The sequence below is a fragment of the Nicotiana attenuata genome, unplaced genomic scaffold (assembly GCF_001879085.1).
Source record: "Nicotiana attenuata strain UT unplaced genomic scaffold, NIATTr2, whole genome shotgun sequence".
Lineage (NCBI taxonomy): Eukaryota > Viridiplantae > Streptophyta > Magnoliopsida > Solanales > Solanaceae > Nicotiana > Nicotiana attenuata.
The window spans coordinates 993,335-1,013,456 of record NW_017670310.1 but is presented as its reverse complement, the minus strand read 5'-3'; the positions used below and the strand labels follow the sequence as shown (position 1 = coordinate 1,013,456).

The 20,122-nt window shown below is 37.5% G+C and overlaps 1 protein-coding gene across 4 annotated transcripts; it reads right to left on the bottom strand.

Moving 5' to 3' along the window:
* Positions 1–1,563: 1,563 nt before the first annotated feature.
* LOC109237620 lies at positions 1,564–12,196 on the bottom strand. 4 transcript variants are annotated; one of them, XM_019403941.1, is made up of 8 exons: positions 12,073–12,196; positions 9,307–9,457; positions 9,092–9,203; positions 8,884–8,966; positions 6,847–6,910; positions 6,618–6,735; positions 2,033–2,187; positions 1,564–1,839 (listed from the first exon to the last, which is right to left on the bottom strand). In XM_019403941.1, exons 2-8 carry the CDS (start codon positions 9,426–9,428, stop codon positions 1,789–1,791), a joined length of 705 nt encoding a protein of 234 aa, XP_019259486.1. In that variant the 5' UTR covers positions 9,429–9,457; positions 12,073–12,196; the 3' UTR covers positions 1,564–1,788. The 4 variants fall into 4 exon arrangements, with proteins under 4 accessions (XP_019259486.1, XP_019259488.1, XP_019259487.1 ...); XM_019403943.1 differs by lacking the exon at positions 12,073–12,196 and adding an exon at positions 12,010–12,046; XM_019403942.1 differs by lacking the exon at positions 12,073–12,196 and adding an exon at positions 11,873–11,956.
* Positions 12,197–20,122: the final 7,926 nt, after the last annotated feature.

Sequence of the window (20,122 nt, the reverse complement as noted above, 5' to 3'; positions counted from 1 at the left end):
ATATAACTACAACAGAATACATGTTACATACAATTATACTACAACTTTACTAGAATTTCGTAAGTATATTGTATGTCATGTGTTCTTCTTCTTCGAGTTTTAATCTGAAATTCAGCCAAAATCAAGTCTAATCTTCACCAAACACCCTCAAAATTGATATATAAACTCCAAACAATATTTCCAGTCGTAACTACACCCAATCCAAATAAATGATAGTTTTTGAAAGCCCAAATTCGAATTCAAAGCTTCAAAATTTTTTAATGGTTGCCAATGGCGGAGAGTCAAACGCCTACAAAATTTATTGATTGACTGTTTCAATTTGAACACCAATTGTGCAACATGAAAGGAAATTGCTAAGTTAAAACTCTCTAATAAAACGACTGAAATCCATTGACGAATTTCATTGAAAATATATACAACATGAAAGGATAAAAAATAGAGAACATCAGAGAAAGAAAAATTGGGGAAAGAACAGAGAACGAGAGATTGAGAGACACACACACACACACACACAGAGAGAGAGAGAGAGAGAGAGAGAGAGAGAGAGAGAGAGAGAGAGAGAGAGAGAGAGAGAGAGAGAGAGAGAGAGCAGGGGGAGAGAGAGAGGGGATGGGAAATAATTGATTCCTTATCCAATTCCTAATATAAAGGGATACTCATTTAATTCCTAAAATGTATATAATTGGTAAATTGTATATGCCTATGTAATTAAATTGAAACTTGAGTATGGAGGGTAATAATGTTTCTAATAGTGCATAGGAAGGTGAAAATCCCTTAAAATTTCAAAGAACATTAGCTCAGTACTACATAAATGAACTTCTACCTCTGATTAAACAAAAATGATTTTACGGTGAAGGATCATGAAAATGAAAAATAAGAATAAGATGAGGAGATGATGAGGTTCTATTGGAAAATGACATATCAATATATCATGTCTTCCTCATTTCTACTATCATCGTTCAGCTCAATTCTATGTTCTCACACTAATAGCGATTGAACAATTTTTAGAAAATTTTGCGTTTGAAACTACAACATCAAACTCAGTGAGTTCTCACAAGTGAGGTATGAGAAGTGTAGTGTATACGCATACCTTACCCCTACCCTGAAGTAAAAATTTTGCGTTTGAAACTAATAATAGAATTAGGGATTGGGTTATCTAGGGAATTAACTCTCAGTTTTAGATGGTATATGTTCTATCTGCTGAATGCATAAGGTTGTCATGGTTACCTTTCTCATAAGAGAAACAGGAACAGTAAGGAATGGATCTAAACTTACCATTAATGTATCTAATTCCAGCTGAAACGCTTTGAGAATGCGTTGCCACAGAGAGGCAGCAAGCTTTCTCTATTTTTGTAGCAAGAATTAATCCAAATAGCCGGTAGAGGTATAATATATGCATAATTTATATATTACATGTGTATAATTGTGTATAATCAATGTATAAATTATGTATATGGCTAGAAAAAGTAAACAATGAATATGGACCGGCTATTTGTGTAAAGATCTAGATACCAAGCTTAAGTTGTACATGACAAAATCAGCCCAAAGCATACACTAAGCGTATGTTGAAAGGTATTTATCATAATCTAACTTCAACACTGTACAAAGGCTGAAGCCAGCATGCTAGATTATGTACAGAATACACTGGCTAAATATTAGTAAAAAGTTGCAGTCAAACTTTTGAAAGAGTGATATATGCTTTTGCTTCTAATTCTGGCTTTATTACATGATGTTGCTGCCAATAGCAGATCGTGTCAATTCTTAGTAATCTCATCAAGTGTTGTACAATCAGACCTTGAGCTTAAGAGCACTCTGTAAAGCTGCCAACCAGGAATCAACCTGAAAAAAAAGGAAAACAGAGAGCATGCAAATGGAAGATGAAAATGAATTGATTATGTTTAAATATAATATATATCAGATAATAGTTTTCCACCTTATTTGAGATGGAACAAGCGAATGATACCAAGGGGATATACCAAGACAGAGATCAGAATAGTTACTTCAAACAAAATGGTCCAGATAAAACCATTACCTTCATCTTAGAAGTACTAGAGCATTCATATTTCAGTCCATAACAAGTTGAGATATAAAAGCAATATCGTTTCTCCTTATTGTCTCGTATCAGGCAAGGTAAAGTTCCAACTTCAACGATATCTGATAGGAGGGTTGAATCTTGGGGGCTTAGATCTGCAACATATTTATTCAAGAAATAACATCTTCATAGCTATGGGAAACATCAGAATATCCATATTCACCAAAATAGAATAGGACAGAATCAGAAATGATTTAGAGAGAGAAACGCCAAGGATATATAATAAAACTGCAGCTAAACTTTGGAAGCATTCTGAAATGAAGTTAATGAAAACGAAGATAAACCATTAAATCAAGAAAGATAAGAGAAAATGCAGAACAGATCGTCAAAGAACAAGAGATATCCCACTATAAGGTGAGGTATTTAAAGATTCAGCTATATTCCAAATAGATAAGATAATTGCAACCCCAACCGCAGGTGTTTGTCCCTGCTCTATCTATAGTAGAAGCTAAGTTGCTCTGACATGGCAGTTTAGGTGCCGCACCTTGTCGATACGACACTAGTATGAGTGTGAGTATGAGATCCGTAACAGATCTTGTCAAACAATTTTGGGTACTTTGACCATGATGGACGAAAAAATTCGAGACAATACAATTTGATTCCCGAAATCAGAACCAAAACTAGGGTAAATTTGAAGAAAATAGCATTACCTTATCTAGGAAATCAATCATTTACTTATCTACTACTTGAGAATAAAAATGAAATCTACTCTTTACAAACTATCCGTAAGTATTCCACAACATTTCTTCTACTATAGAGATATTTTTATATATTTTTTTTGAATTATTTTTAGCCGGATCCCTCCACTTGTATTCGTACTAGGATCCGTATCCCCGAATCTGAAAATTTACATCTCGAAGGATCCGACCTCTAGATCCGCACCCATGTCGAACAACGGCATCCGTCTCCGAGCAACTTAGAGTAGAAGAGGTAGAGGGTGAAGAATGGAAATTTAGGCCATGCTCGGCCCCAAAAGGTTCTTTAAAAAACCTTTAGCTTTCTAAACAAGTTGCTTCATTTTTTTTGGTGTGAAAGCACTCTTGTTCTTTATGGAATAAAACTGCACACCACTAGAAAACAAAATTTCTTTCTTTTCTTCTGAATCAAACTGAAACCAAACTAAGCTTGCTTCAATAACACCCCCACAAACTTTTAACATATGCTTGTTTTGATCCCTCCCCCTCCCCCCGAAGGGGAGTCTTGGAGGAACGGTAAAGTTGCCTCCATGTGGCCTATAGGTCACGGATTCGAGCCGTGAATCAGTTATTGATGCTTGCTCCAAGATAGACTACCTACGTTACACCCCTTGGGATGTGGCCCTTCCCCCGACCCCGAATGAATGCGGGATGCTTTGTGCACCCGACTGCTCTTTTTTCTTTTTCTTTTTTTACTTTGATCCCCCCTTATTTGGGTAACTTTGTCTTAGTATCACCTGGCGTTTCTTCCCTATTATTATGTTCCTAAATTCTTTTATCATCGACTAAAAGAATTAGCCCGACTTGCCATTAGAGTGTTCTTTCAGACGTTGAGAGGAAGGGACCCGCGGACACACCAGGAATTTTAATAATGGCATATAGCACTAAGATGGTGCTGTGACATGTACATCCAAAAAGCAAAAGTATATCCCCTTCTAGTTGTATTTGGAATCTATATAATCCACAAAGGTTTCAGCTTAATGAAGATATCCCATTTTCAACCAAATAAAAGCAAAAATAAGCAATTCAGCTTAATTGGCAAGGAGTTCATTGCCCTTGAAGCATCTTAGGTTCCTTTCTCTTCAGATTATCCACCAGATACAAGCTGGGATTGTGTTATGTTAATATGTCCCACATGATTGTAAGAATATGTTATTTTCTCCTTATATAATTTTGGGCAATCCTCACCTCACGAGTTAGATTTTGAGTTTAAGTTAGGCCCAATGTCTATTTCCTTAAGATGGAACCTATTCTTGATTTACTCAATGTAAGACCCCCATGTTATATTTTCCACACGCCAAATGTCCGGTTGTAGGCGGGAGAGGGAAGGGGGATGTTAGAATGTCACACATTGGTTGAGAAAACCTGGATGTTGTCTCCTTAAATGGTTTTGAGCAGTCCTCACCTCATAATTTAGCTATTTGAGGCGTACATTTTCTTAACATGTCCTATAGTCGCTTCAAATCCCTTCTGTTCCATAGAGCATGTATGGCTCTAGTTATCACTTGCTATCACTGTGAGTTATAGCACGTAAATATCCACTTGTCTTGCATTTTTCAAACCAAATTGTCTGCAGCATTAGAAATTAGAATGTCCTCGGAGTGCCTCCTAGGTTAGGTGGTGTTTTGTCATCATCTTCACCTTCCAGTCGTTCTAGTTGAACACTATGCTCCAGCTATTGCCAATTTTAAATGAGTGATCAGGACCAGATTGATTTAATCTGGAGACCGCTATATAAGATTTGGATTTTATCTCACACCTAAAAATAGGTGTCTTTTATATTTTCACATGATAGCAGAGGATCTATAGTGTCGGTAGAGACTCAAGTAAATTCTGCTAATAAGCAGGGGTCACCTGCTTAACCAATTTTTTTTTCTCTTCTTCTTTCAGCGGACATTACCACTCATCACCAGCAACCGGCGACCAAAGGCGCCATACCTCTCTGCAGTGGCTGCTTTGGCTGCAGCACACTCTATTCTGGCAATCGATCTCGTAGTACAACATTTTTTTATTGGCAATCGCTCCGGTGACACCATGTCTATTTTGGTGACCATTCCGGCAGCATCGTGTTTCCTTCTGTAGCTGCTGGCTGCATCATGTTTCTTTTCAGTAAATGTTCCAGAGAAACCACACCTCTTTTGTGATAGTTCGGCCTATTCTACGGCTAATTTTTTGTGACCGTTCTGGCAGCGATGTTCCTCTTTCCAACCATTTTTTTTGGCAGCAACCTTTTCCAACAAGATTCTACCTAGGTTCTCCGATGGTGTTTAATCTTTTTATGTTTTCAATGTATGTACAACTTTGTTCCCCTCACTGAGTTTGAGGGACATGTTAGAATCCTCTAAGTATTAATTTGAAGTTAGTTCATCATCTGCTAAGTATAATATGTGGATTGTATTCACACCTAAAAATACTATCTCTTATATTCTATTGTCACCAAATCTTCAACACCTTATTCTCTCTTTATTTCTTCACTCTTTCAAAGGAGAATGCTCTATCTAATTGTCGTGCTAGAAAGAGACTTTCCTGGCATCGCCAACTTTCAAATTTTTTAGACAAAACTATGCTTCAGCGCCATAATGTGCTCCAAATTCCTTCCCAGTGAGTTCTTGTCACCAACTCTATACACCATTCTCCTCCTACCATATTTCTCGTCGATTAAACTCCTTGATAATGCTTCCTCTTTGGCATTAAACTTTCATAACCATTTCTATAAGCAAGCTCTTATTCAACAACCTCATATTTCTAAATCCCATTCAATCCCCTCTCTTTGGTTTTTGTAACAGTGCTCCATCTTACCAAGTGATTGGCTTCCTTCTCCTTGCTACCCTAACATAAAAAGTTTCTCCCAAGTTTATCGAACTTGCTCTCCTCCTTAACTGACATAGGAAATAGTGACGCCACATTTGTCCGTGGTCAGTCTAGCACCCTGTTTATAAGCAATACCTGTCTAGCACCCTGTTTATAAGCACTACCTGTCTAGCACCCTATAGGTTTGTCTAGTCTGCTATTCTTTCGGTTTTTTTCATCATCCCCAGCCATACACTGTCTTCTACCATTTTCTATGTCCTTGAAACATTGTCGACATAAGATATGAATATTTCACCCACCTGCTTGCTAGGTGTGGGTCAAGCTGGAGGATTTTCGAGGTTCGGTAGGGTGAGGATTTAGTAACACACCAGAAATTGCCATCTCTAGTTTTTAGAGCCTGTTTGGACATAAAAAAAATTTCCCTTTTTCCAAAAAATTTTCACTTTTTTTCGAAATCAGCGTTTGTTCATAAAATTTCCAATTTTCACTTGAAGATGTATTTTGGAAATTTTCGAAAATTTAAAAAACTCCAAAAAGCTATTTTTCAAAATTTTCACTCATATCACTCACAAAACTTCAAAAACAACCCAAACTGAATTTTATGTCCAAACACAACTCTAAATTTCAAATACCATTTTCACTTGAAAAAAAATTTCACCATTTTTTGGAATTTTACAATTCTTATGTCCAAACGCCTACTTAATATCTCAAACCAGTTAATCTTGACTCAACAAAACATCTAGGAGATACCAAGAAATTCAAGGTGATCCATTAGATTGTAATAAATACCAAAATCAGCAAAAACTTCTAAGACGTCATTTAAGGATTATCTGGCTATCTAAATAAATGGTTGAAAAATTCTTCATAGTAAAATTTAAAAGTTGTCTGATAGAGGGGCTGGGCAAAAAATACAGTGTGATAGTACCACCATTAAGAGCTTGGAATAACATGTTTACACAGCAGTTGGAGAGTATCAAGAAATGCATGCCTACAGACACTTAAACTGTTGAAAAAATTACCAGTGCTTGACGAATACCAGAAAATACACGATCCCTGAAGGACAAAAAATCTTGGAAGCCAATCATCAACATCAGTGTCATCAACTGGAAGAGGTTCTCCGGGTAAAGTTGCCCATCTCTATCGAAAAAAGGCAGAATAAAATTGTGAAACAAAAAATGTAAATTCAATGAAGTATTGTCTGAAATCCAAACAGTGTTAAGATTATGATAGCTGCTGGCTCTTTAATACCATTCTCATGTCCAAATACCCCGAAAGCCGTGCAGCCCGTACTACTTCATCAATGTGTTGTAATCTGTGAAGAGAAAAAATAATGAAAATCAAAAAGACAATACTCTTTTGACGGAGTAGTCATTATTTTTACTGAAGGCTCTGTTCCTCTCTGTAACATTAGTTAGTCGTGAAGTTCTGTAGGACTAATTGGTGATCCTTGAACAGTACTTTACATTTGTCACGAGAGAAGATCCCTCGTTTTTGTTAAAACTGGGACTTGACTCCATTCTCAACTGTTTGTATAACGTTTCATTCACTATTAGGTGATAGTAGCATAACAATAAGGGACTTTGGAGGCTGTTTAGAGAAGGTATTACATAGATAATTCAGGTCTTCTCATTCTCTGGTAAAGCCAGTCATGCTATATAAAATTTCTATTGGTGAAATTCGATATGGATTTCCCTATACCTAGAAATGATAATAACGCTTAAAGTAAAATAGTCATGTTTTCAATTACAATTTGTGTACTTGTTTTAGAATCAGGGACCCATCCCAGTGAGGAGACCTTTATTCTAAAGTACATTCAATTCACATCTCTGGCTCCGATTTCTGTTTTGGATTTTGATTTATCCACTCAATTGCTCTTGCTAGGTCTTTGTACCCATGTTTGATGCAGCAACTACTACTGATTGCTCTTATATAAGTGTTCAATAATTGGACATACTGAACCCATGTAGGAGTACGTTACGCAGCTTTGCCATCAGATACTCATCATTGCTCTACCTTTAACAAATTCTTCGTTTGGAAGGAAGGTGAAAACTGCAACAAATTTCCATGTTTTTAACCCAATTAAACTTAGGAAATAAATTAAGATAAAAAGTGGTGCAACTAACTTTGGCCCAATTCTATTGCTTTCATTAACCGAGATATCCCTTGTTTCTCGCTTTGAAAGTCAGTGGATAATGGGGTCATCCCTCTACCCTTCTCCATTTAAACACCAGACTTGGTTCAGCAGCAGATGCGAACTCGTGACCAGAACCTACCATACAGCTGTGTCATACTACTTTTGCCGTTGAACCAAAGCCGGGGGCGGTTTGACTCAAATCCTTGGGGTCACTGCTGTTAGAAGTTGAAAAGATTTAAATTTATGACCATGTTAATATTACACTTAAAAAGAGATGAGCTATTGTGCTTTTGAATTCTCAAAATGATATTCACAGTGGTCGCCAATGATGATTGTAGAGGAGCCTCGCAAGCATTAGGGATTGAACATGGTGAATGATGAACTATTGTAACCATATAATCTATAACTAACTATTTTTTTGTAAGGTAAAATACTATTATCTAGAAATAACAATGACCACACCAATCTTGAGAGGCCCTTCTTAGTTTCACAATAAGAAAACAAAATCCCAATACTATCTAGGGATGAGTTTTCCGGCAGTTCGGATTGGATATGAAAATTTCGGTTGGGATTTTCGGTTTTCAGATTGAAGAAATGACAATCCAAATCCAATCCAAATAAGCTCGGATTGGATCGTATTTTTTAAGTTCAATTCAGATTAATAGGTTTAGATATTTTGGATTTTCGGTTTTGAGCCTACAAGTTGAGTTGTTTCTTCTTCTTACAAAAATAAATATCCAAATGAAGTATTAATGTTGAATTGCCTAAAATGTTCATTATTCTCACAGCAACCATCCAAATAAAGTATTCAAGTAATAAAATCATTATCAAGAAAATGCAACAACGACATTAATAAGGCCGATAAGAATGAGCAAAAATCTGAAGTAGCAAATCCAACATCCAATCCGAAATCTAAAAAATTTAAAAATTTAAATCTGAATTCTAATCCATAATCTGAAAGTCCAAACCAAAAATCCAAAAAAAAATCAAATTTCGATTTGGATTTCGGGTTTTCCCAAACTATGTCCCCCCCCCCCCCCCCCCAAATACTATCAAACGGAAACCAACCATGCACATGGTTACGTTTAAGGAAAAACAGCATAGGTTGCATAAGGCATGAGAGAGCCCAAAATGGAGGTATCAAATCTTACTGAGCTTTTAAATGTGCTTCTCTTTCTTCCAAAGCAGCGATTTCTGACCGAAGAGATTCTACTTCTGCAGCAGTTAATACTACCTGCAATGCATGACAATATCTATAATCTTTCTCTTCACCACCCCAATGATAATGATGACCTTCAGAACAATTCAGTAGGAAAATACAAGCTAGACAGCTAGAGGATAACTTTAAATAATATGTACCTTTTCTTGACCGTCTGCGCCAGACATCCAAGGTAGCTTGCTAAGGCTAAACAAATGCAACATCGAAGCAGCACCTTTCAATTTTCTTCTAGTCCACGATCTACTAATGGATCTATTCTAATACGGGAGAAGCCGAATAAAACAAATAAAAATAAGTGAATTCCTTTACAAATATGTAACTCTTATTCACCTCAAATGTCTTTTAGAAGATATACCTCAAAGAATCATTACTTCCTATATATTTAGAATCAGATGGGCTCTGTACGGAGTCTTCACCAGATGTTGAAGCTTGAAAATGATCTTCAAACACCTCTATTCCTCGAGGACCATCACCCATGATGTTTATGTTTGCCAGCAAACCTAAAACTGGAATTAAGTGAAACCAGAATTAGCAAGTATAATCAGCATTCGCAACTCACTATTCCAACCTCACAGTGGAAAATATACTATTTATAATTATTGCCAATTACCTTTAAAGATGTAAAAGAGTGATAGCTGTTGTATCACATTGAAATCACTTTCTACAAAGGACTTCAAAACGCAAATATTGAATGTGTGACTCGTAAAGTACCTTAATAAATAATTTAGAAGGCATGAAGGGGAATACTACCTATCATAGGCTAGGCATAAGCTTAGTGTTCCAGATAGGATAACTGATTCTGAGCTTTTCACATCTAAAGGAAAATAAGTTTTGTGAAAAGTAAGAACACCCTCCCGTAGTCAAATTCCATAAGACTTTTTTGCTCCATTCAAAAACATTCAGAACGATCTCACCCCAAAGGTTTTTTTCAATTACTTTCTGCTTGCATTTCCTTCATCTGACATCGCTTACCTTTACTCTCTTCTCTAGATCAGGTTTCTTGAGCAAATACATGTGCATAAAAGAGTGAAGCATTTCGAGTCCATGGCATTGATCAGCAAAAATTGATCAACTAGAACTTAGTCTATAAGGACATTAAATGAGCAGACGAGGCAAGGAGGTATTGCTGCAATATTAGAGATGCCACAAATCTTTAAGTCTGAGTACCATCTTGTAATAATGCTTTATTATGACAAAAATCTTTCGAGATTTTCACAATCATATCTCAGGTACAGAGCTTTTAAGCTCTTATGGGTGCTATCATGCAGCTTTGACTAGAGAAAATTGATGTTATCTTTAATAGGGCATGAATAGGAGCTAAAAGATTCTCTTTCCCAAACAATGTCAGACAAAATAATAGGAAGACTGATGCTTTTGAATTTGAGACGCACAATATATCTTGGGTATTATGCCACACAAGCACTTCATCGACTCCCAAAGGTAGAAGCTCAATTATATGTTGGTAGTCAAGACATTAATGACGAAATGGTCAAACAATGATTCCAACCTCAATGATGGAGGAAAATTCTGGAAAGGATGGCAGGTTTATTAAAATTTTAAAGATGGATTCAGCAAATGGCTATCATCAACTTAAAAGCAGACCAAAGATGGATAGACGATACGGCTTAAAAGGTCTACTTATGGCCTATATTGCACGGACTCTCCAAGAGAGCTGCCGTACCCGTGTCGGATCCTCCAAAAATGGAATAATTCTGGATGATCCGAATGCACCCGACGACATTTTTGGAGAGTCCGAACAACATAGCTAATGCTTAGGCACGCCATTTGGTCTCAATATTGCCCCAAAGGATTTTTTGTGCATTTTATGACTTAGGTACTTTTGCATTTTACAATGACATGCATTTTCGCACTATATGATGAGTCTTATTCATATTGGGCCCAAATGAGGCAGAAGCACACATCTCGTCTGCGAAAAATCTATGGCTCAAAGCTAGTATTTCTTGGTAGTCATGTCATCGGCAATGTATTGAGATTTATGGCTCAAATAACTGCAGGTTTGCCTTATTTTCCTATCTTACTTCTTTCTTCTCTTTCCAAACCCCTTTCCATATGGTTTCAAGTTTATTATGTGTTACCATCGCTACGTATATATTCTATCCCTCCACCAGGCTACCATGACGAGATTTGTTCAACATCAAGATTCTCAACCCATTTCAAGGGATTGTGAATACCTATTTCGAAATCATATTCCGCATTAAATTAGACTGTCATCCAGATTGGAAAAGGGTATTATATCATTTTGATAACACTTAAGCGAGATCAATTATTTTCCATGTGGAGAAAGCCACTTCTAGGATGGAATACATGAATGGACCTCAACCTCTTTATTCAAAGCTGAAACTCCTAGAACAAGGAGTGGCACCTAAATCCAAGAGTCCTACTAAAGTAACCAAAAGCAGCCTGAATCAATGACTATTATCCGATTATGAATATAGTATGATAGTATGCAGGACCAATAAAAAGTTCACCTAGATGAACTGGATCAAAGGGAGATTCCCATACCTCTATTATTCACTAGTACACTTTCCACTACAAGTAGCAGCTCCTTACTACTAAGGTGAGTAAAAGTGCCACTAAATTGCAGAAATACAAACATGAGTTTAACTTATATGCATGGACAAAGTAAAGAGCTTTTACACTGTAAGGTTACCTTGACTTATTGTAGCAGGTAACTTGCCTTATTCTTAAGATTACAAATCCTAATTTTTTTGGAGGATTACGCGTTAATATCTTTCGTGTGACCTAACAATGTAGTTAAACACCACAAATAGTATCCAAAAAATTCATTCCAGATTTACCAGGAAAGGGGAAAAAAGTCTTATTCTGAAGGGAAATAAAAAACTTAATACGCAGAACATAAACTTGAAGTAATTCTGGATAAGATGCACGAGCTCAAATACCTATCAGATATCAACAGAGAGTAGAAGATCAACTTCCACTAAAGCTTAATAATAAAGCCTTTACTTAATAGTGTTAATTATCTGCATAAATGAGAGCCCAAAAGAGCTTCAAAACTCAAAAATTTGATCTTACATACATGTATGATGACTTTTTTCTAAGAACAAAAAAACGCCCAAATTCACTTCAAAAGAGAAAGTACCTGAACTTGTTCGGTATTGATATTTAATCAGACGAAATTATGCAGAAAGAAGACGGGGGAGGAGAAAAGTTTCTTGTGCTCTTGAAAAGTGGTTTGACATAATACAGACAGCCATCTTCGAGAAGGAATATTACGATGATAATTATGATTGGACAAGCTGTTGAGTTATATGATGTCTGGTCCCACAATTTTAAAAAATATAAAATTATCCATAATTAAATATATTAAAATAGATTAATTGGACAAGCTGTTGAGTTATATGATGTCTGGTCCCACAATTTTAAAAAATATAAAATTATCCATAATTAAATATATTAAAATAGATTAATTAATTAAATGACAAATTAAAATTTAGAGAGAATAAACATTTTTATTTGCATCGAAGAGTAAAAGGGAGAAAAATAACTTTTTTGGAGCATGTATCTTTCAAAACTCTTAAATGTGAAATGAACACAAATTACGTGATAAAATACATCAATTACTATTAGTATTTTTTGCATTTTGTTTAATACATAATAAATTTTGATTTTTTTGTTATTCCGCTTCAAATTATTTTGAACTTATTTAGTTAGATGCATGTTCGCCTTTAGGTATATCAAATAAAGGGTGTAGAAGAATCAAAGGTTCAAGAAATAATATATGATTTCTCCTAAATAACTCTTATTTTTAATTTTTTAATTTAATATTTCATTTATATTTTAGGGTAGAGGATTAGCTTCTGAAAGAGTCGTCTACGTTCAATTTGGTAAGTGTTTTATAAAATGCTAGTACTGCAGTTTGATGAGACGCGAAGCAATGTCAATGAGAGGCAAGAAATTTGGAAATAGACTTTAGAGTCTAAAGGTTTTAAGTTGAAAACGACTAAAATAGAATACTTAGAGTGCAAGTGCGGCAACAAGATCGAGGAAGCGGACATGGACGTGAGTCTTGATTCGCAAGTCATCCCCGAGAGAGGAAGTTTCAAGTATCTGGGGTTTGTTATCCAAGGGAATGGGGAGATCGACGAGGATATCACACAATGTATCGGAGCAGGGTGGATGAAATGGAGGCTAGCATCCGGCGTCTTGTGTGATAAGAATGTGCCACCGAGATTTAAAGGTATGTTCTACAGAGTGGTGGTTAGACCGACTATGTTGTATGGGCCAGAGTGTTGGCTAGTTAAAAACTCTCATATCCAGAAGATGAGAGTAGCAGAGATGAGAATGTTGAGATGGATGTGCAGGCATACCAAGTTGGATAATTTAGAAATGATGATACTCGGGTGAAGGTGTGTTGCGTCCACCAGACTGTATAGAGAACCAGGTTCTCTATGAGTTTCCACTGAAATACTAATGAACCAAACTGTATAGCGATCTGGTCCTATATCAGTTCCCACAGTGCTAACTACTGAACCAATATGTAAATGAGACACAGGATAAGTTCCTACTGTATAGAGAACCAGATTCTCTATAAGCTCCCACTGTAAGCAACAGACTGTAAAACAAACTAGTATAGGGAGTCAGGTTCTCTAATTGTTCCACAGTAGCTCGGCAGTAAGTAAAGAACACAGAGGATTTTTACGTGGAAAAATCACACACAAGGGGATCAAAAAACCACGACCTACACTTGTAGGCTTTCAACTTCACTAACTTGTAAACACCTATTACAAACCACTTTGTAATGACTCTATTACAAATGATTCAACTCAACTAACTTGTGGTACTCTCACCACAAGCCACTTTGTGACTCTCTAGTTACAAAGACTTAACTAACTTGTGATACTCTCACCACAAGCCACTTTGTAAATAACTCTATTACAAAGACTTCAATCACTCTAACTTGTAATAACACTATTACAAGCCACTTTGTAATAACTCTATTATAAAGATTTTAACTTATGACTAAACCTAGTCACAACATAAACTGGAGAGTTTACGGATTTTGGGTTTCCTAAAAACAGCTTCTAAGAAAGCAAGATAGGAGTTACAATGAAGAACAAATAACAAAGACTCAACAAACCTAAGGACTTAAGATATCTTCGATCTTGGATCAGGTCCTTGAGGTTGCAGCAGCTTTGTTCTTGAGAGAGGTTGTGGCAAGCACTTGAGAGACTATTTTCATTTCTGATCTTGCAAGCCTGGGGAAGGAATATCTTGTGCCTTGCACCAGGTTTATACTACAAAAGACATCACCTTAGTGATGTCAAATCTTGGTTAGTACATGCCCCTTCTCAATGGGAAGTGACTGCTGCACTATCTGCTGAACTGTTGCGTGTACAGTTGTAGGCAGTCACTTTCTGCAGTTGCTTTCCAGCTGTACAGTTGACTTATACTTCTGTTAGGGGAACACCAAAGTATCAGGTCCCTAATCTGGTTCCTGTGAATCTAAAAGCACACTGCCCGAATTATCTTAAGTCGATTAACTTGAATGATTGTACCAGGCATGCTTCAGGTCCTTTATCTGGTTCTCTCATGAAGTAAGTTTTTTACCTTCCTTGATTGTATTTATACGTGTGTTACATCACTTACAATGATGTAAGTAAGGTAGGTAAAAAGCCTTCCATAGAAAGTTGACTGTTGCATTGTTCTTGTGCAGTAGCGTGTGCATGCAGCAACTTTCCTTATGGAGAGTTGACTTCATACAGTCTCCTCGGGAACTGGTAGGAACCTGTTTCCTCAGTTGTTCCTTCCACTCTGAAGAGTTTAGTTATATCCCACGCTGGATCTCAACCTGGAACTTGTGATCTCGAGGTCTTGTGAATGTGTAACAGGTTCCTTATGTGGTTCTGGATGGTAAGTTTGTTAGATCATCAAAACATAAAGTAAAGTACCTATGCCCAAGGTACTTGTAACCTATCATTTCTCCCTTTTTGATGACGACAAACTTTGAATTGATATTCCCCCCTGCGAACCAGATCTCCACATTGTTCCCCGTACGAATCAGCCATATTCCCCATGAGAATCGAACCTAAGGAGCTGATCACAACTGGTTCCCCAAGACTGTTTGGCAAATCATCAAAACTCAAAGTACCATAACTTATCAGTTTCCCCCTTTTTGATGAATGACAAACCCAGAATTATTCCCCATGAGAATCAGATTCCTTACATGAATTTATCACATCTGGTCCGTGCCCAGTTCGTTGAGAACGTTTGTCATCATCAAAACATAACAGTGTAACTTAGATCAATTTTCCCCTTTTTGATGATGACAAACCCGAAATTATTATCCCTCTTGAGAACCAGATTCCTCACATGTTTCCCTGCGGATCAGACCTATCATCAACATATTATCAGCAACGTTCCCCCTGCGAAGCAGAGCCATCTTTCGTGTACAACACAACATATCAATTCGATTCTGTTCCTCCCCCATGTTGACACCTATATAACTTCCCCCTTTTGGCATCATCGAAAAGAATAACAGAAGAAGCACAACCAAAAAGAAGTTCAGCAATATTAACTCAGGCCACTTGGTCAACACAGCGTAAACAATAACAAGAACAACAAGTGAATGACAGTGCTCAAAATAGAGTGATTGCCCATAGTGGAGTAATTATAATAAAAGCACAGTAGTTTCAACAATACATAATATGACAATTTAAACAACTAAAGTACCAATGTCGTCAAATATAGGGATCAAAAGAAGATAAGAATTCAAGGGAAGTTGGAAGGAGTGAAAGACATGGATCACTGGGCAGGAGGAAAAGTAATGGGCTAAGGCCTTGATGAGCTTGTTCATTTGTTCATTTACTCTCCTTTGATCAATGATCATCTGCTCTCTCAGTTCCTCCACCTGTTTCTTCAATCTTTCATTCTCACCCTTCAACTTGGCATTCTATTCTGCCGAGGGTCTTCGAGGACCAGGTTCTCAACCTATATGAGTAGGTTGAACCATCAATCAGATCACCAAGAATCTCTCCAAGCTTCGTCTCATCAAGAATAGACTCAGTCCCATGCACATATATCATCCTAGTATCACATAAAACATAGAAGTTATTACTTCTTCTTCAGAAACATTGGGACTTGGAGGAACAAAGAGGTGATTCTATTTTTGGAACTCAACAATGTCAAGAAGTTCCTCCATTTTTCAGCAATATCAGAGTCAACACTCCGCCTAACAGCACCTTTTGACACTTCAGAGTCTTCTACCTCTCCAAACATGATGACTCAACCTTTTGCATCTGTAAGGAACCAAGTTCCTCACTCACACTACCATTTCTTTCCCAGAGCATCCATGCCTCCCTTTTCTTCTTCTCAATCTGTTCACCCTTATCATCTGTTGCATCTTTCTCAGCCAACTTTTTTTTCTCCATATTTATTTTTTATTTTTTTTAAATTCTTTCTCACAAGTGGAGATTTTTTCACTTCATTCTCTTTTCCACAGTCACCACATCAGCAGGTCACACCACTTCATCATCAATCAACCTACTTGAGGGATCAGGTCCCTCATTCAGTTCCCCCCTTTTTCAGCATGTTCACCAATTCCTCCACCCTTCATGACTTCTACAAACCCAACAATAATTTCAGCCTCACGCTCTAAAATATTTTATCTACCCCGTTCCCTTTCATTTAAACTCCCATCAAAATCTACCAAAGACTTCTTGGGGTTTTGATCCAAATGGAGTTAGGATTTTGGAAAGTGATAGACTTGGGTTCACTTCTGCATATTTAGAGAGAAGGATTCTTTTTTAGACAAGGTTGATTTTGGTTTTGAAGAAAAGAATCGGTTTTATTTGGGTGTAAGATAGAGAAGTGCCTTTTTTTGGGGCAACGGGTCAGTTCAGAAAAGGTTTACCATTTTGGACTTCAAAAGTTAGGAGGAGAGGCAGGAGAAAGGCATAAACAGATTGATGACATGACACTTTAGCAGCTTAAAAAGGCATATAAGTATTGAAGAGACTACTAACCTGAGTCACAGGAACCAGGTTCCGTGACGGTTTTTGATAATTTTGAGCAAAGACTCCTAGAAGTGCAATGCCACTCTTACTTGTTTTTGTCCTGAAACTACCATATGTGTATACCTGTAACAGTATAGATTTGAGTTAGATGTCGCCGAAAAACACTTTTTAGCATTGTACCTTTCCTTCTTAACATAGCCAATCATCGAGGGACCAGGTCCTTAGTTGAGCTTGATCAACCCCAACTCCAGACAATTTCTTTCAAAATGTTCCCTGCTCAGCGCCTTGGTGAAGATGTCTTCTACCTGATCCTTCGTCTTCCAGAACTTCATACAAATCAGAACCTTTTCAACATTGTCCCTAAGGAAGGCAGCTGCAACATATTCTGCTTCATCTGTTGAGAGAGCTACTGAGTTTTGTTTCCTTGCACCCCATGAGATAAAACATGATCCAAGGAAATGAGCCATTCCAGATGTGCTTTTCTATCCACCAGATATTCAACATGATCAGCATCAGCATATCCAACCAAGTCAAAGTTATCAACCGAGGGATAGTAGAGGACCAGGTCCTGCATCCTTTTGTGATATCTTAGGATTCTTTTGGCAGCTTTCAGATGAGATTCCTTTGGATTGGATTGAAACCCGGCAACAGACCCATACTAAAAACAATATCTGGTCTGCTACAGAAGTGACTCTATGATACCTCTATACATGGTCTGATTTATAGGGGAACCAGGCTCATCCATTCTGGACAAATAGCTGTAGTGATGGGAGTGTTGATGATTTCTTATGTCTCCATGTCAAATCTCTTCAGCAACTTCTTGATGTACTTCTGTTGTCTTATCATTGTCCCCTTGGGAGTTTGCTTCACTTGTAAATCTAAGAAGAGATTCAGTTCCCCCATCGTACTCATTTCTAACCCACTTCTCCCATGAGTTATGCAAATTATTCACATTGAGAGTCAACTGTAGCTTCAAAGATGATGACATCAACATAGATCTGCACAATGAGTAGGTTCCTTCCTGATTTCTTTCACACCAAGCACGGGGATCCTGGCTCCTATAACAGTTCTGTCACCAGGTCGTGGAACCAGGTTCCACACACTGTTCCTCTCAAGTTGACAGAGCTCTTCTTGCATAGCTGTAATCCAGTCAGCATCTTTCAATGCTTCCTTGATATTCTTAGGCTATATTTGAGAGAGAAAGTCTTAGAAGGCAAGTGAGTTTCTTGTCTTTGATATGGTTTGAATTTCTCAGCAGCTGGAGTTCCATGTACAGCATCCACAACTCTGTTTTCTGCTTCAGATATTGTGATTGAGGGACTAGGTTCCTCTATGTCGGCTGGAGTCTCATCTTCAGTTCTGAGGAACAAGGTCCATGTAAATCTGGAGTAATCATCCATACTGACGAGAATATGTTCCTCTTTCCTCCTCTACTTGGCATTCTCATAGGTCCACATAGATCCATATGGAGGAGATCAAGTGGCCTTGAGATACTAACTTCCTTTTTGGACTTGAAAGAGGATCTGACTTGCATTTCTTTTACACATGCATCACACACCCTGTGATCCTTGAAGCTTGATTTGAGCAGACCATGAACTAGGTCCTTCTTGACTAATTTGTTCGGCAGCGTGAAACTTGCATGACCCAGCCTTCTATGCCATAGCTCAGCATTATCATTAACAGCACTCAGACAGCCAAGATCCCCCTGTCACAGATTTGGGAAATACCCAGCAGAATCTCGTAGAGGACCAGGTACTCTACTGTTCAATGGACTCATACTGTTCCCGATCCTTCCAACTCCCAAAATGTATCCCTTCTTGCCATTTTCAAGGGATACACTCCTTCCTTGCAGGGCCTTCAGTGAAAGGAAATCATTTGTTCTTCCAGTTATGAGCTTCGAGCAGTCGCTATCCATGTGCCACTGTTGACTGCTCCCTTTCACTATTCCCCACACACTTAAGTCAACGATTAGACTTAGGAACCCAAGCTAGCTTGGGTCCCTTATAATGATAGAACGGGAGGATCAAACTTCTTTTTGCCCATGCAGGCAGCACATATTTTCTTTTCAGGGAACCAGGTTCCTTATCAGTACACCTTTTTTCAACAAAAACTTTGTTTTTCTGCAAACACTGATTTTTAACTTTACAAGAGTCCTTGTAATGACCCGTTTGACCACAATGAGTGCACCAACCTATTATCAGCCACAGTTACATACTTCCTATGGGGATTATAGGAGGTTTTAGCCTTTTGGAACCCGATGCCTTGCCTGTTTCCACCATTACTCCTACACATAGACATTATTACATCAGAGGATCGGGTCCATTTAAGTGACTTATCAAGATCATTTTTAACCCTTTTTAAATCCTCCTGTAGTTGTCTATTCTTTTCAAGCTCAACAACAAGACTTGTTTTAATTTTCTTAAGCTCACTCTCAAGCTCAAGTTGAGCCTTTCTAGCCACTTCCTCTCCCTCAGTGTTGTCCATCCATTTTTTGTTTGTTTTTTCAACAAGTTGTGTTCTCTAGTCACTTCTTCCACTTGTTCCCTTAAATCTACAATGGAAACTACCATATCATCCCTCTCTTACTCAGTAGCTGCAATTTTCTCTACTAGAGTATTCTTTTCTTTGCTAAGGTTCTCTATGGTTTCTTTCAAGTCATCAACCACTACCATCAATTCATCTCTAGACTGTTCAGCATCTCCTAGCTCTATGATTAGGGCATCTTTATCATTAACAAAACTATAATATGTATCTATTAGAACATTTGCTAATGACATCAATTTTTTCGAAGAGTAGGAATTCATATTTCTCTAAACATCCCTGAAAGTTACCTCATCATTGTCATCCTCTTCATCCTCATCGGACTGAGCTGTCAATGCAAACAATGAATCATATTCCTTTGCTTTATTTTCCACTGCCATCATGGAGCTGCTTCCTGCATCTGGTTCCTCTTCTGATTCATTGGAGGAGTCTCCCCATGCAGCCAAAGCTTGCTTCACCATGTTTTCAGCAGCATCTCTTCTTTTGAATTTCCTGTCAGGGACCGGGTTCCTCTTAGCTGCTTTAACAGTGTTGGTTTTGTAATGATCCTGCTTATGAAGAGGGCAGTCTTTAATAAAGTGTCCAGGCTTTCCACACTTATGACAGCAATCATTTCCTTTGAAATTACTGCTAGAA

Bases quoted from the DNA above. Each gene is read 5' to 3' on its own strand.
- LOC109237620 (XM_019403941.1), bottom strand. From the start codon at position 9,428: ATGGGTGATGGTCCTCGAGGAATAGAGGTGTTTGAAGATCATTTTCAA. The intron at 9,204-9,306 runs GTATATCTTCTA...GTATTAGAATAG, and splicing joins GGAAGTAATGATTCTTTGAG to ATCCATTAGTAGATCGTGGA. The intron at 1,840-2,032 runs GTAATGGTTTTA...CTTTTTTTTCAG, and splicing joins CTAGTACTTCTAAGATGAAG to GTTGATTCCTGGTTGGCAGC.